We start from the raw sequence: 16,726 nt of genomic DNA, 5'->3' as shown, positions 1-16,726 counted from the left end.
GGTGATAAACTCTGAGAATTTGATCCACACCATCTACAGCTGTGGCCAAATAGCTGATTTAGAAAAAAGATTTGGTTATGTAAAATCATGAGAACAAAATAATAGAGAAAAAAAAAAAGTAGTAATGTCATTGCCTCAGAGGGGAAGACCAGAGGTTCTGGTTCCTGCTTCCAGCTCTGCTGCTGTCCCTTAGGTCACACCAACCCTGTCAGGGCCAGTGTTTGTCCTGGGCTATCCAGAGGGGCCACCATGAGGTTAAAGGAAGGGGGAAAATGAAGCTCCTTGGAGGTCAGGTACCTCCATGGTCACCACGAGGTTGAGCTCCAATCATCAAGATAATAATTTTTGACACCATTTTGCTCAAGTTTCCTTCTATTGCCATTTTTTCCCCCCTGAATTCAGGGAAAAAATGAAAAGTCCAAGCAACCAGAGAAGGAAGGATGAAAACAGTGATGTGACTGAGTGCCATAAGGAATTGTGAGAATGATCCACTCAACTCATCTCCCATTGTCCCAGGGGCCCAACAGAGCTGTGAAAAGGGAATATCTTGGTGAGGCTCCAGCTCATGGAAGGTCATGGCTTTTACCACCCACAACGTCCAGCTTTGACTCCCCACATGCACTCCCACAAGTCCCAAGGGGAAAAAACTCATTTTGAAGGACTTAACCCACCCAAGCTCTTGTTTTGGCTGACTCCTTTCCCTCATGTGCCATCAGATCACCAGTCCTGTGACCAGTGCCATTATGTGGGACAAATCCACAGCCACAGGACACTGGATATTTAAGGGCAGAGTAACTCCCTGTGGTCACACAAACCTCGGCACAGCTCCAGAGAAAGTTCTCAGGAGACCTGAGTGAAACAGAAAGAGAGCTGTGAGGTTCTGTTTGAATGAGGTTTCTTAATTGAATCAACATTAACCATCAAAGCCCACAGCCTGGCCTGTTCCTGCTGCTTAACAGCCTAAAAATCCTAAAGCAGCACCATCCAAACCCAAAAAGAACAGCAGCACTGCCCACTTTGGTGTCATGCTGCTCCTGGAGTTCCTTCACTCAAAATTTCTCCCTCTGGGCTCATCTGCCCCAGCCCAGAGTCTCTAATGGGACTTCAAATCCCTGGTGAGATCTAGTTCAAATCACCACCATGCTCTGCAGAGAGGACACATCTTGCCTTCAAGCACAAGAGGGTTCTGGTTGGTTTTTTCAAAGAAAATATAAATGAAAACACAAAAAAAACCCTCAGAAAATCAAATGATATGGAGAAAGCAGAATGAAGGGTTTTGTGGAAGAAAACCATCAGCTCCACTGAGAAACAACAAATATTGGGATTTTTGGGTCTGCAAAATATAAATGTATGTGTTATCCAATATATCTGCAAATGGGATATTTATTGGAGAAACGCAAAGTGTTTCTGGTCTAGGGACCTGGTCTGGTGGGAGATGAACTGGCAGGGGATGGAACTTAACGGGCTTTAAGGTTCCTTCCAACCCAAACCATTCTGGGATTCTGAAGGCTTTGAAGATCTGCAGCTCACTTTTTCCTCAGACAGCCACAAATTTGGTTTTCCCTCAACCAAAGAGAAAAACAGGGCCTGAGAAATGCCCCAGCAGGCAGCAACCCTGGGCAAGCTGTGCTCAGCCACCTCCACCAGCACAGCCTCACCACGGCAAACCTTGGAGATGGGGGGAAGAGGAGCAGCCGTGGCTTTGGAGCATCCTCCAGGGATGCAGCAGTGCCCTGTGAGTCCTGAGCAGCACGGGAGCTGAGGGAGCAGGAAGGAAGGCAGCTCACAGTGAGGCACAGATGGATCTGATAAGCACAGAGCCCTTCCTGTGCCCCCGGGCTGCTCACGGGCACGGAGCAGCAGCAGCCCTGCTCACCACGGAAGTGTCGGCTCGGGTGTGTGAAAGTCTGATCCTCCCGCCTGTTTGGGGTTTTTCTGGTCATGAGACGAGGAGGCAAAGCTGTAACTGCTTTCAGCTTCAGGCTGAGTGACAACACACACGGGTAAGGAAAGGCTGGTGTGAAGTGAGGCTTCTACATCACTCTTCTTTTCAAAAAAATTAAGGATTAATTAGTGCAAAGGGCTGAGAACATGAGATAACAAAAGCTACAACCACCAAGGGCAGAGAATCCAAAGGAGTGAATTTCTTATCACCAAGTGACCACTGAGATCATCACCCCACAGAACCAAAGAGCCTCCAAAGCCCTTCCCTCCCAAGGGATTTTGGGGCATCAGGTGGAAGGTGCGGGTTTATCCATAAAACCATGGAATGGCTTGGGTGGGAAGGGACCTTTAAGGTGATCTCATTCCACCCCCCACCATGGGCAGGTGCAGCTTCCACTGGCCCAGGGTGCTCCAAGCCCCACCCAACCTGGCCTTGGACATTTCCACGGATCCAGGAGCAGCCACAGCTTCTCTGGGCCCCCTGTGCCAGGGCCTGCCCACCCTCACAAGGCAGGATTCCTTCCCAATATCCCACCTGAACCTCCTCCATCCATGGATCCGTTCCTGATGAATCCCACATGCTGACACTCTCATTCCAGAATAAAAGCACTGGGTTCCACACCAACAAGGGATTAGGTTTGTGGGAAGGAAGTTCCTTGTTCCAGAATCAGGTGTCCACCCATGGATTCAACCCACAACAGCTCCAAACATCAACAAGCCCTAAAATGGAACAGCTCAGGAGAGCCCAAACACTTCTGCAAGACACAAACCACCATCCACAGGGAGAATGAGTCTGCAGACAGGAAATTCACTCTCACATCTGTTAATGTGGAATTCAGGGCTGTCACAGCACAAAAAGAGAGAAAATACATTCAAGTAAACAGAATAGTTAAACTATAAGAAATAATTTCCTTGGGAGGTGGAGTGGAAGGTGGAGAGCCTCTAATTACTTCAAGACAGGAAATACACCCATCCTATTGCCTAGGCAATATCACAAATATATACTCATAATGAAGAAATAATGTTAATGCAATAATGTCACTGTAATTATCCATATTGTAATTATTTTGGTGGCAGCCTGGAAGCTTCAATCAGTGCTGGCATTTGGGCTCTGTGCCACAGCTGGCAGCACAGCCATCCCCCACCCGGCCTGGAATTAGGACAGGCAAAGCAGCTTTAATCCTTCCAAGCCTGACCTCGAGCTCAGCCCTCCCAGGGAGTTGATTCAGCCACAAACTGGAGGTTTTGGGGGCTGCACCCCATTTATCTGGTCCTACACAGCTCTGCTGTGACCCCACCTGCAGTGCTGTGTCCAGTGCTGGTGTCCCCAAGGGACTGAGGGACATGGAGCTGTTGGAATGAGTCCAGAGGAAGCCAAGCTGTCAAGGGGCTGCAGCACCTCCCCTGTGGAGACAGGCTGGGAGAGATGGAGATGTTCTGCCTGGAGAAGGTTCTGGAAGAAGAGACCTTGCAGTATCTGAAGGGACTACGAGGAGGATGGAGAGGGAATGTTCATCAGGAAGTACAGTGACAGAACAAGGGGGATTGGGTTCACATTGAAAGATAGGAAATTTGGATACACAGAAGAAATTCTCCCCTGGCACAGGGTGCCCAGAGCAGCTGTGGCTGCTCCTGGATCCCTGAAAGTGTCCAAGGTCAGGCTGGATGGGGCTTGGAGCACCCTGGGATAATGGAAGGAGTCCCTGCCCATGGAGGGGGATAGAATGGGATGAGTTTTAAGGTCCCTTCCAACCCAAACATCCTGGGATTCTGGGACACAGGTTCTCTTCAGGGTGCTCAGCGCTCAGATTTCAGCCATGGCTCACCCCACTCTGCTGAGCACAGCTGGATCGTGGGGAGTTTTCCAAGAACTAACCAAGTCCACCGGAGCCAGCCCAGAATTGCTGGAGTCCCAGCAGGCTCTTTGTCCCCCAGCCCTGCACAGCCCCTGGGAGTGCTGCTGGGGGTGGGAGGTGACAGTTTCTCACTGCCACATGGAGCACAGCTGCTCTGCAGCAGGCCCTGCTCAGAGCTGCACTCATCACCAGCAAAGCCTGGTTTGGACAAGCAGTTCATCAAGTCTGAGGTGCTAAAGCTCCTTTTCATACCAGCCTGAGGCCTCAGGGCATCTTTCAAAAGTCTCCACACTATCCCTATTTTTTTTTCTCCAGATCTTCATCTCAAGATATTTATACATGCAAAGAAGTTCAATTTTGATAGATTTTTATGAACAGTAAGCCTGGAGGAGAATGAAGTTCTAATTTAGACCATTACACACTCTAATGGAAGAGTCTGTCACCACAGCCACCCACGCCTCAGCAGTCACACAGAGCAGCAGGCTCTGCAAAGGGCAACAGCATCTCCTCTGAGAACCAAAATCAACTGTGCTCTTCATAATTGTTTCTCACATGTTTTTCTGATTAAAAAACCCCCAAATGAACTCACATGTAACGCTGGAAGAAGAAATATCCAGAGCGCCGCATTGCCAGCTTCATGTTGAAAAAGGTATTTAAAATTTACATCTAATTTTGAATTTCTTGGGTCAGAAAATGAACCTGCCAGCTCCCCGAAGGAAGCTGCCCAAAGTCCCTGCAGAGATCCCGCGCCCACAGGATGCTTTTGCAGTAAACACAGATGTAAATGAAGCTCTTACAATAATTGAGTTTGCATTTGCATCCCGGCAGTGTCACCCCCTCAGTCCCCACACCCATGGCTGTAGTACAGTTCCACTCAGATATTAACAGGGTTTTACACAGGTTAGTTCTACTATAAAAATGTTCCTTAATATAGATAAAAAACGAAGCAACGACACTGAGCAGCACCTGGATGAAGCTTTGATCAAACCAGTTTTAGGTTTAATTTTGGTAAAATAGCTGAAAAACTGTGTGTTGGGTGAACACAGTAAGGTTTTACCACTTACACACAGTTCACACCAAGTGTTTGCTGCCTGTGCCATCTACTGGTGCAAAGGACTCCAACTCGTGCTCCTTCCTGCTTCTATAGCCCAGCTGACACAGGAGCTGCTGAAAGCCAAACAGCATTACAAGATCCAAGGAATACCTTCAAATTCCAGTATTTTGGCTTGGACGCCCAGCCCCAGCCTAAAACACTTAGGGATAGATCACAAGGCCAGCAGAGCACACGTGGGACCAAACCCTGCTCACCTCAGAGCAGGTGAGAACAATCCGTTCCTCCTGTCCCTGGCTCCCTGCCTGGAACATCCAATAACATCCTAAAGAACTGCCTTCACTTTGTTCCAAAGGTACAGAAAGCCTTCCAGCCCATGTGGAAGCAGGTCCAGCATTCCTGGCTGGAGGTGCACCCACTGCATGGACACTGAGCTGGAAAGAGCAATTCCCAGGTTTTGTTTTCCATAAAATCAGACCTGGGTTACAAGCAGGCGATTCTTACTCTCTACAGCCAACACATCTCCAAGTCCTTTCACTCAAGGCTTTAAAAGAATCCATCCTGGTTATCCCCCCAGCCAATCCAGAGGAGCAGGAAATCACCTCGTCCAAGGACAAAAGTCTAGAGGAAAAACTTCCCAGGGCAGCTGCTTGTCCCACCAACACCTGTGAGTGAGGGGAACCTGGCTCACAGGAACAGAATTTGAGCTTTCTACAGCATTTTATTTCACTACATACTTCAGTTCACTGAAATACTCTCCTACACACCCTATTTTAGAGCCAAAGCTCTGGTTTTGGGACACATCCTTGGGGGAAGAGCTGTGTTAGTTCCTGTGCTAAAATTCCTGTGTTCTCCTTTCTCCTGCAAGCGATGACAGAGCAGCAACTCCTACAGCCATCTCTCCCTCCCCTGTTCTCTGTGCAGAAATCCTGTTTTCCTTCCAGCTGCACAATGCCAGGCACTTTCCAGGAAAGCCACAAGGGTTCAGCAACACTTCAGCTCTGAGCCCCAGCACTTCCAGGGCAGGACTCTCCTGTCTGAGCTTCCAGCAAAGCTCAGGGTCAGAGCTGAGGGTTCATTAACCTCGGCACAGCCCCTCATTACCACCCAGGAACACTCTGGGACAGGCAAACCTTCAATCACAGCCTCATCACCAGCAATATTCAAATGAATTGTAAATACACCCTGTCCTTGCAGTGAACACCCCCAGAGCTGGCCCTGGGGATCCCGTTTGGAGAGCTGTCTGTTCATCCCTCTGTTCCTCGAGCTTGTCTGGCACCACAAGGCATTTCCACAACAGCAGAAGAGGAAATTCAGCTTCACAAGCTCAAAAAGAAGTAAGAGGAGTAAGAGAAGAGCAATGCACACTGCCCCAGGCCCACAGCATCACCCCTCACCTCTGAGCACCAAACACAACACAAACACCAAGGTTTTAGAGAAACATTTATTATAGGGTTGCAGAATTTATGCCAATATAAAGTCCCTTAATAAAACTCTCAGGTTTATCAACTGCAGGACACTAACTCTTCATTCTTTTTAGACTGCAGCTTTCCAAAAAAAAGGGAACAATTCTCTGACTGCAGCAGTAATGCTACTTGCTCATAAAAAGTTGATCTAAAAAGTTTTATATAAGCCCAAGTAGTTTAAGTTTACAACTACAGTCACGTTCACAAGTGAGCTATACCAGAACAGACCCTGGAAATAGGAAGTTACAGGATAAACCAAGTCATAACCAAAAATACTGACAAGCTTTAAGAGCAACTCTATCAGAATCTAACAACTAAATGCCACAAAACCAAACTAAGGGAGAAGAACTCAACATAAGCTCAGGGAAGGTTCCAAATATACATACGAATTCAATACAGTAATTGCACAAAAAGAAACAGGGTAGTGTTAAAGGTTTCTGATCACTGAGCTTGGATTTTACATGCTGCACACATGGTCGTTAAAATAAACCTTTAATGAGCCAGATCAGGAAGGTTTTTGAGCCAGGATACGGAGTGCAGAGCTATTCTACAGAACTACACAAGATGTGCAAACCACAGATTATTAATATTAATCATTCTGTGAAAGTTAAGGTGAACATAACTGGTTCCAGCCAAGGAACTGGTTAACATTTTTATATATATATATTTTTCTGCCATTCCCAGATTACACTAAATCAAACACATTCAACAGATAAACTGATATTAGCCTTCTAAAAAAACCTTACTCAAATTTAAGTTTTACATGAGACAACTAAAAAGTTATACCAAGGATCAACAAAAGCTGAAATGGTGACTTTGTCTTCTGAAATACAAGCAATACACAGAAAATGCATAAGGCTTTTGATTATCACTGCACGGTTTAATTGCAGAAGTCGATGTCTAATGCTGACTTCTCCAAGAAGGTGTGACCTGGTCACCTCCCATCTGTCACCTTTCACTGCTGACAGATCTTTGTCTCAACCACGAAAGAGTTTTCAAAGTGTCTGATCGAGTGACAGTTCTCCGCTGCCCGTTTCTGCACACCTGGGGACGAGAGAGGACAAGAGGCTGAGTGAAGGGATCCACAGCCCAGAACAGCACTGCCAGCCTTCCATCATTGCAGGACACAGCCATTCAGTGCACTGAGCTTCTCCAGCCAGGAACTGCCACCAGAGCCTGCTGTGGGGTTGTTTTCCATCCCAAATCCCTCACCCAGTGTGCATTTGCACAGGGTGTACTTTTCAGAGCACTTCACCTTGGGAGGATTTAGCTCACTCTGGTTCTTCCTAACACTATTAAAGTGATTTTCTCTATTTTGGGATCCCAGGCAGTTTACCTGTATCAGCTGTGGCTCAGTAAGAGACAGGAACACAGCAATCCTACCATCAAAGAGCTGCTCTCCTCGATCACTTCCATTTGCAATAATTCAGAAGGGTTTAGTTTTGTTTAATAAGCAGATAATTGTTCAGATGAAGCAGGAGAAGCACCAGCTCTTAACCCAACCCCAGCAGGGCACTGCTTTGGTTTATAAACACCTAAAATCCAGGCTTGTCCTTCAATCCCAAGGCAGCAGGATGGAGGTGAAGTTTCCAGAGCCCACCTAACAGCCTGACCTGGGTTTCTCCCACATCTCCAAGTTACAACTCCAGGGAACTGACACAGCACCTGAGGTCAGTTTGATCTAAAAAATGAACACAAACTCCACAAAAGCTGAGAGCCAAGGCAGCACTAGCTAAATGAGAATAAATGAAAAGACTTTTTCAGAGAAGTTCCAGGAGTTCATCCATTGCAGTCTCATCTCTGTGACATGGCTCATACACTGTGTGCTAGAAATGAGATGGGGAAGGCAAGTCAAGACTTGCCCTGAACAATTTTCTCCTCAGTTGGATCAGATTTCCCACCCTCTCCCCTCCACAGGCAAACAAGGAGAGTTACAGCACAGCAGCTGTACCAGGAAACATTTTCCATTTACCAGAATCCTTTTGTACAAGTTCTCTGCAGGAATCTTTTATTCTGCAGCAAAGATGTCAACAACATGTTAGAGCAGGATGATTTCAGGGAACATCATAAACACTCTTCACAGGGCTGTCTATAGACTCAGCAGCTGTCAATTTAGCCTTGTTCCCAAAATCATTCTCACAACAGCACAGTCACACGCCTCTGCCTCCCATGAGGGCAGGGTGTTTAGTGTTCCTTCATGTGCCCTGCACAAACCCCTCTGCTGCTCCCACAGAGGGAGCCTTGCTTCCATCCACAACAGGATGTTGTGTGCAGCAAGCAGCAGATGTGGCTCCTGATGCTGCAACTGGGCTGAGGAAACTCTTGCCTAAGAGCTTGGCAGCCAAACCAGAGCAGAGAGTCCTGACAAACCAAACATTTGCATTCTGAAGGGCTCTAACTGACAAAGGGTTAGCTCACTGTGTTTGGTGGGAGCAGCAAATATGAAATGCTTTGAAGCTACACTGAAACAAAATTCACCATGTCAGATTTCTGCCCCCCAGGCCTTGTCCCAGTAGTTAGAGCAGACACCTCAGCTTAGTCCCTGGCAGGGGGTGGCAGGAGCACACAGGCAATAAAGGACCAGAGCTCAGCAGTTCCTCTGGAGTGTTCTTCCCCTTTCAGAGGGGAAGTCCGGCATGTCCGGAGCTCACTGTTCAGTTACTTTTTTTTTTTCAGAGCAAGTAAAGCAGCAGAAAATGTTTTTATTTGGTGCTCCTGTAACCCAGTTTTAGATAGGACAAGGACAGAATAAGCTGTGCCTACAGAGACTCACATTATCTGATGGATTATATGAATTTTAGGGTCAAACTAACTTATAACTTCAACCAAAAAACTGGAACAGAAACAGACTTAAATTTGGTTTGGGCATGTAACCTGTAATTGTGTAACTGAAACTTTCTCAGCATGTTCAAATGACAGTTCACATTCAGACAGCAAGGGAGTGGAAATACCCAGCAGGCCAGGAGTAGCCTCGGCTTCTGCTGAACACTCAGATTCCCCAGACTAAAAACTCCCCAGGTTTAAGTATTTATCTCTTCCCTGGTTAAACAATGCATTTGCTTTTTCCTGAGGGGAACTTACCCAAGATCTGGTCTCTGCGCTGAAGCCTGAAGGTCTCTTTTCCCACACAGAGCTGGTAGATGAAGATGCCCAGGTCAGACACGTTATCGATCTCCTCGGTGACCACCATCTCCTCACGCACCAGGTACGTCTGGGGCAGGTAAGAGCCAGTCTGGAAGAGACAAAGCCTGAAGATACAGACTGCTGCTGACAAGGGACAAACCACTACATGTCACTCTCTGCTTTGGAAGGGATTCAAGCAGCAGAGTTTTAACTCTGAGCTCAACCAGTCTCATACCAGGGAAGTTAAAAACTGACAGAGGCCATTTCCAGCAGCTGCAGTTACATTCAAACAAAGCACAATTAACCTCAACTCTGCAAGCCTCACGTGAAGCAAATGTAAATAGAACCCGGTCAGGTTTATCTGTACACAAAGTTTGCAGCTAAAAGAGAAACAAAATATTGTGAAAGACTCCAGGTTTGAGGCAATGTAAGTCTAATATAAAAAAGGCAAGGCAACCTACAAAAGGCTTCACCAGATGCTCCCAGCACTACTGAAACAGCTTAACAGCTTCCTACCCCCAACCCTAAAAAGAGTGGCAAGGACATACACTTAGAACTTGTCTTCGTGGAGCTATAAAAAACAATGCAACAAGCAAAACTAGAGCAGTGGCCTCTAGAACCAGGTGTAAGAGAGCCTATGATTTTTTTCTTAAAGTCTATTTGATGCATGATAGCCAAGTATTGCATTTAACTGGGAAGCAGCAGCCAGCTCTATCAACTTGACCCATAAATCATCTTGGAAAAACACCAGTTTTAGTCACTGAAGAGTCAAACGCTTGTGGTGATCTCATAACTGCAGTGCCAATAACTGGGGAACAAGTTCACATTGTTCTTTTCAGCAAAACCCTCACGGGGCGAGCGAGCTTGCCGGGAGTAACTCTCAGGTTTAGGCTTTCAATCATATTTGGAGCTTTATCAAATTCCTTTCTAACAGCTAAATTTAACCTTATCTGCTGGTTGCTTTCAGCTCTCATAAAGCCAGGTATTAATAAGAGCATTAGGCATGAATCTACTCAACATAATATACACTGACAGCTGGCCTTAACTTCAGTGCAGTGACTGAGCCGGGGGATTATGGACTTTGATGGAGGGAGGAGTGTTCTAGCAAGGGCCTGGAGTTCAGGAGCAGCACCCAGCACTCTCAGCAAAGGCAGGCTGTCAGCAGAACCCAGCAGCAAAGCTCCCACGTACCGCCAGCTTGGCGAAGAGATCCATCAGATTCCTCGGAGGCATGACTATGGAAGTGTTCAGCGGGATCACGTAGCAGTTCCCCAGCTGCAGGTCGAGGTATGCTGTCAAAAGCTGTTTTAAAAACAAGTTTTTAATTAGTCGGGGACCTTTGATTAGGAGAGCACAATTCCACCAGGAGCAAGGCAACCTAAAAAAGCTGGAGATCACTCAGAGCTACTACAAAAGTGATGCACTCAGGAACTGCCCAGTGTAAGTGAACTGTTACCACTTTGGCAAGCCAGCAATAGTTTAAAAAACTTTCCTAGATAAGAGAAAGCTGAATATAAAAGCAGCTTCTGCCATAATTGTAAAGGAGTACAGTTTGTACTAACACAGAGGAAGTATTTGGGAGTATGATCTCATAACTGAAAAGGTCTAATTAAGCACAGTGCAAACAAAAGGTATCCAGCTGCTGATAAACAATGATTCCCTTTAAATAGTTCTTCAGGAAAAGTGCTGGTCCCTACAAAAATCTCATCAGCATTGCCACTGAGCACAAGAACTGCAGCAACTAGAATTATCTGTTTATTCTATCTGCATTGCCAAGGCTGGATTTACAACCAGCCTCCAAGAGCTTTTACAGCTGACTGAGGATAATGTTAACACTATCAACACAACTTTGACAGAAAAGTCAAATGAAAGCCACCCTCTCCTCTTCGCCTTACACAAACTCCACGCAGCTACCACAGCACTGCCAGGTTCCAGGTCTCAGCTGCTTGAAGTGATTTTTCAATGCCCTTCTCCAAGGCTGACACCTGTTTGCAATTCTACATTTTGCTGTGACGTTGTGCTGAGTCCTCAATCCCTTAACTCACATTTAGGATGTTCTCCATTTACATGGGATTCTTTATCCAACAGCAAGTGGCACTTACAGATACCCACGGGCAACAATAAAGTTGCACAGCACCGCGATGCATTTTCTGGGCAACAACTCAGAGTTCCTACGCACAGTGACTGTACCACCCGTGCAGTTAATCCCTCTGTTCCAGAGTCAGCTCAGTCTGTTCCAGGGTCAGCTCTGCCACGCTTAAGCCCAAGGAGCAGCCTGTGCTGACAGCGAGCTCTCCAGCCCCAGAGCCAATCCCAGAGCTGAGGGTGCCCCCGCACTGACCCTGTCGAAGTCGTGCACGATGGCGGCGGGGTCGCTGTCGGAGAACTTGGGCACGGGCACGTCGATGATGGCGATGTTGTCGTCCTCGCGGATGTCGGCCTCCTCGGCGATGGGCAGGAAGTACGGCTCCACCGCGCGCTCCCGGCCCTCGTTCTCAAAGTAGCACATCTCCCCACGGTACACCTTGTGCTGGGACACGAGCAAGGGCAGGTAACGCACAAAGCAGCTTTAGCACCGCGCTTCTGTCTGCTGAGACTGAGCACAGGGCTGTCACACCCGAAGGACGCGCACTCGGCGTGTCCTCATCATCTTTCTTTCCCCCTCATCTTTCCAGTCTAATGATAATCCAGTTATACTTTTTTAACCAATGCTGTTGAAACAAAAAGAACTCTCAGGTTACCTTTGGCATGAAGTACTTGTAGATGCAGGCTCCACCCACAACAACCCCTGCCAAGATGAACGCCAGGCCCAGCAGAGTCAAGAGACATCTTCCAGATGAGTTTTCACCCCTGTGTGTGGCAACTTCTGGGTCCTTTAAATAAAGAAGGGGAGAACTGAGAAAGGGCAGCTGCTCTGAATTTAATGAGCGTTGTTATCAGCTGCTTCACTTTGATCCACTGTCTCCTATTTCTTCTAGGTGTAGGAATTACATGTCAGCACCATAAAATAAAACACTCACATGAAACGTTACTGCATCAGGTTAAGATCAGTCTTCAAACAGCACCAAGAGTATTTTCTGAGTTAGAGGATGTTTCCTAGACAAACCTTTGTCCAGAAGCTATTTGAGATGCACAAAACTTAAATAACTGTAACAAAAGATCCTGTGCTGCAGCCACACTGTAGTACAAAAAGCAGGATTTGTACATCAAGGTCATTAAAGGCACACAGTGTCTTCAGGCCTCTTCCCCTCCTCCTCTCGCTATCACGTGCATTAACATCACTTTTCCTCCCAAAGCTGGATTAGCAGAAGAAGCCAAGATGCAACTTTGGCTCTTGGCTGGCGAACAGACAACTGACACGAGTCACCAGGTTTTGGAACTTTTAATATGCACAAGCAAAGTCCATTATGAAAGAAAACGACTCGTCAGCTTAAACACAGCTTCCAATTATGCCAAATAAAAACAAGTCCCCGTGGCACATCCTACCTTGCAGCCTCAAAATAACTGTTCTCCTACCCAAATCCCAGGAAGTTTTGTTTCCAACAGCCTGAAACTTCTCTCTTTAGCTCAGCAGCTTGTTTTCCCCCACCCAATGTTCTCTCAAACAAAGATGATTGCACCCAAAGGAAACTCCTCTCCGGTGGTGGTGAGTTGTGCAATCCTCACTGCAAAGGCTGAGGTGGTGTCTGAAAGGAAAATTTAACCTTCCAGAGTTCCTGGAGCACCTTCCCAGACTTCCAGCTGTAAGGCAAGTGAAGAGAACAGCAAAAGTGCTGTCATATACCAAACAATCAGAAGAGACATTCCCTCCTGGAATCACACACTGGGCTTGAGTCTTTAAAAGGAAAAAACAAAACACAAAAACAACCACCAAACCCAAAATGTTTAGATAACCCCTATATTTGGTCAAGAATGTCCCTTTAATGATTCCTGACTCCAGGATTTAATAGCTTGCTTTTGAGATCTGCTCTTTGTCCTAGCCAGGAAGGAAGAAAATCGGATTTCGCAGTAAAAGATCTTTTCCTTTGAGGTGTTCCCAGAATCGGTGGCTGGGCACAGCAGCTTCCAGGGCCTTTCTTTATTTGGGTCCTGCAGAACACAACACATTTAGTGACCTGTGTTCCCAACAAGCGCCAGCATTATCACCAGGGCTGCAATATTTCCAAGCTCAGCAAGATGCAGCAGCATAAAAGTCAAAGCCATCAGTTATGCAAGCGCTGAAACAAACCCCAAGCTGTTTTGTGAAAGTCAATACTCCCACATTCCGCTCGCGCATCCTCCAAACACAAAAATGTTGGTTCAGCAGGACACAAGCTGCTACAATTGGCATGTGAAGCATTTGTTAAAAAAGAAACCAACTACAAAACCAAAGCCAAAGCCTGGTTTCAAGTGAGACTGATGCCACATTTCTGTGGCACTGTGTGAAAATCTCTTTTCAGGGTTAAGCAGCTGTAAGATGGAGATTAATTCTGTTCTCTCCACGTTCTCCCACCCTCACCTCCACCTTGGAGCACCTTACTCATCCAGCCTGTCCCTACTTGAACACACCAGTCTGCACCAGTTTTGGCACTGCAGCCATCCCAGCGCAGGGGTGATGTCGACATCTAATTAGCTACACTTGCCCTACACCTATTTCAAACAAAGCAAAGGCACTTGAGCATATTAAGCAGCAATGTGGGCAGCTGAACCTGAGAGGGAAGAGTTGACAGAGCTGCTCAGAGAACACAATGGCAAGATTTTGCTCGGGCAGGTTACAAAACCTCTGCGCAGAAGTAACAGGTAAAAGTCGTCCAAAACCCACAAAGAAAATGCAGCTCTAAGCTGTAACAAGCAAAGCAAACGAGGGATAGGAGACAAGAAGAAAAATCACTTGTTTTAACACTGCTGACAGCCCCAAAGAACCTGCAGGGAGAATATCCTGCAAGCTCAAGGGTTTTCTGCAGATACTCCAGGGGACTTTTATTGTGCTGTTTCAGCCAACATTAACCTTTAAGCTTGTTTGCTCTGCACAAATATTCCAGCTAAAGAAGACATTAACAACCACTCCAACAAGTTTGTCTTGGAGTAAAATTATGAACTTGATGTTTATATGCAACTCCAAGCCCTGAAGTCAGAGTGAAGAGTTGTTAAAAATCCCACGAACGTGTGTGCAAACACACAGGATATTCCAAACTGAGAGGAGCAGCTCTCATGAGAACAGAAAACAGGGGTGTGTTTATTAGAACTATTCCAGTCAGAACTTTCACAGTACAGGGCTAGTAAATATACATATAACCAGTTGCCTCGGGAATAGGTGAGGAGTTTGTCCTCAAGAAACTGGCCAGGCTAATGACATCTTCAAATTTTAAATCCTTTATCTACCTTGCTTTCCCACTTTCTCTCCTTTTGATCCTGCAATTGAATGCTACTGTATTAAATGTGCACGCATCAAACTGACAGCTCAGAAGAGTGCACTGAGCAAGAAAATTACCCTGCATCCCTTCTCCTTCCAAAGGAAGGCTATTTCAGGTGAGGCTGTGTAGGCTGGTAGGGAAGCTGCTTTCCTGATTACAGCTTAGAAGGGAAGGAAAAAAAAAATAGAACTACAGTCCAACTCCACAAGTTTTGTTGCTTGTAAAATTTTCTTACTCTCCTACTGCAAATAAACGCAGCCCATGCCATCTTCCCCGTCTACATCAACTGATGTATTTACCTACAGTCTGAGCTTCTCCATCTGCCCAAAACGCTGGACACCTTCAAAACAAATTTCCCACAAATTGGGAAAGTTCCGCTCAAGCCAGGGACGCGCAGCTCGCTGGGAAGGAAAAGCCAACCACAGGGTGCTCGCCTGGGTTTCTATTTAAAAGCCTTTATGGCAGGTTTCTTAATTTAAGCGCGACACCGACGCCTCACCGCAGCAGCCGGGAGGCTCCGAGCGCCGCCGGGAGCGGAGGACGAGCCTCAGCCCGCTTTGTTTGCCTGGGAGGCGCCGGCCGAGCCGAGCGAGCGCTGCCCGCGCCGGGGGGGCTCTCCCTGCGCTTCCCCGGCCGGCCCAGGGCCGAGCTGCGAGCTTTAAAGCGCCGTCAGGAAACGCGGCGCTGGCACGGGCCCAGCTCCACATAAACACCCGGTGCCGGCGCTGGCCCGGGGGTGTCACGGGACATCGCACCGCGACAGGGCTGCGCAGCGGGACAGCAGCGCGGCACCGGGGCCCCGCGGTCCCTCAAGGCTGAGGGGAGTCGGTCGCTCAGCCCCGGGCAGAGGGCGGCGGGGCGGCCGCCACACGAGCGAGAGCCCCGCGGCCGCCGCCGCCTCCCCCGGCCGCGAGAAAATGGCGGCGGCTCCGTCTCCTCGCGCCCCCCCTCACACCGCCCCGCTCCTCCCGCCGCCGCCGCCGGCCGGGACACCCCTGTGTCCGCACCTTGTCGGCCACCAGCGCCTCGGCCGCCTCCTTTTTGGGCTCATCCTTGAGGGCGAAGGGCGAGTTAAAGGCGATCTTCACCATGGCGCCAGCGCTGCTGCCGCGTCCCGGAGCGGCAGCGGGGACAGCGCGGAGGGCGGGGCGGGGTCTGCGGTGGCCACGCCCCCAGCCCCGCCCGCGGGCACCGCCGGGAGCGCCCCCTGCCGGCCGCGCCCTCGCACGGCTCCGTGCCCGCACAGCTCCCCTCAGGCGCCGGCAGCGCGTCCCGACATGGAGAGCCGGGATTAGGGACGCTGGGAAAGGCCACCGAGGCCATCGAGTCCAGGCTGTGACCGATCCCCACCTTGTCTCCAGCCCAGAGTACTGAGTGCCACTTCCAGTCCTTCCTTGGACCTCCCCAGGGATGAGGAGTACACCACCTCCCTGGGCAGCCCCTTCCAAGGCCTGACCACCCTCTCTTTCCACGGAGAAAATCCTGCTGATGTACAACCTTAACCTCCCCTGGCCCAGCCTGAGGCAGTCTCTCCTGTCCCTGTTCCCTGGGAGCGGAGCCCGACCTCCCCGGCTGTCCCCTCCTGTCAGGGAGCTGTGCAGAGCCAGAAGATTCCCCCCTGAGCCTCCTTTGCTCCAGGCTGAGCCCCCTCAGCTCCCTCAGCCCTCCTGGGGCTCCCTGGGCACCTGTCCCAGTGCTCTGCCTCCCCCCCCCCCGCCATGGAAAGAATTTCTTCCTCATGTTGAGGTGGAACTTCTTGTGGTTTAGTTCATGGCTGTTGCTCCTTGTCCTGTCACTGGCACCCTGGGCAGAGCCAGGCAGCATCCTGGGGCACCCCTCGGAGATATTGGTATGGATTGATGAGATCCCCTTGCAGTCTTCCCTTCTCCAGAC

The 16,726-nt window shown here is 48.5% G+C and overlaps 1 protein-coding gene and 1 long non-coding RNA gene across 2 annotated transcripts; both read right to left on the bottom strand.

Annotated features, from left to right (window-relative positions):
- Window positions 1-6,277: 6,277 nt before the first annotated feature.
- ITM2A (integral membrane protein 2A) lies at window positions 6,278-15,998 on the bottom strand. The gene is made up of 6 exons (XM_038122796.1): window positions 15,841-15,998; window positions 12,182-12,313; window positions 11,782-11,970; window positions 10,632-10,742; window positions 9,399-9,549; window positions 6,278-7,361 (listed from the first exon to the last, which is right to left on the bottom strand). Exons 1-6 carry the CDS (start codon window positions 15,922-15,924, stop codon window positions 7,273-7,275), a joined length of 756 nt encoding a protein of 251 aa, XP_037978724.1. The 5' UTR covers window positions 15,925-15,998; the 3' UTR covers window positions 6,278-7,272.
- Window positions 12,807-15,833, bottom strand: LOC119695022. Its single transcript, XR_005255035.1, has 2 exons — window positions 15,133-15,833; window positions 12,807-13,529 (listed from the first exon to the last, which is right to left on the bottom strand). It is a non-coding gene; the product is annotated as an uncharacterized LOC119695022 (long non-coding RNA).
- Window positions 15,999-16,726: the final 728 nt, after the last annotated feature.

Source organism: Motacilla alba, chromosome 4A (assembly GCF_015832195.1).
Source record: "Motacilla alba alba isolate MOTALB_02 chromosome 4A, Motacilla_alba_V1.0_pri, whole genome shotgun sequence".
Classification (NCBI taxonomy): Eukaryota; Metazoa; Chordata; class Aves; order Passeriformes; family Motacillidae; genus Motacilla; species Motacilla alba.
The sequence above is the reverse complement of the archived record's forward strand: the minus strand, read 5'-3'. Positions and strand labels throughout refer to the sequence as shown.

Excerpts from the sequence above, each read along its gene's own strand:
- ITM2A (XM_038122796.1), bottom strand. The coding sequence starts at position 15,924 with ATGGTGAAGATCGCCTTTAACTCGCCCTTCGCCCTCAAGGATGAGCCC. Across the intron at positions 12,314-15,840 it reads AGGCGCTGGTGGCCGACAAG|GACCCAGAAGTTGCCACACA; the intron begins GTGCGGACACAG and ends CTTTATTTAAAG. Across the intron at positions 10,743-11,781 it reads TCGTGCACGACTTCGACAGG|CTTTTGACAGCATACCTCGA; the intron begins GTCAGTGCGGGG and ends TTTTTAAAACAG.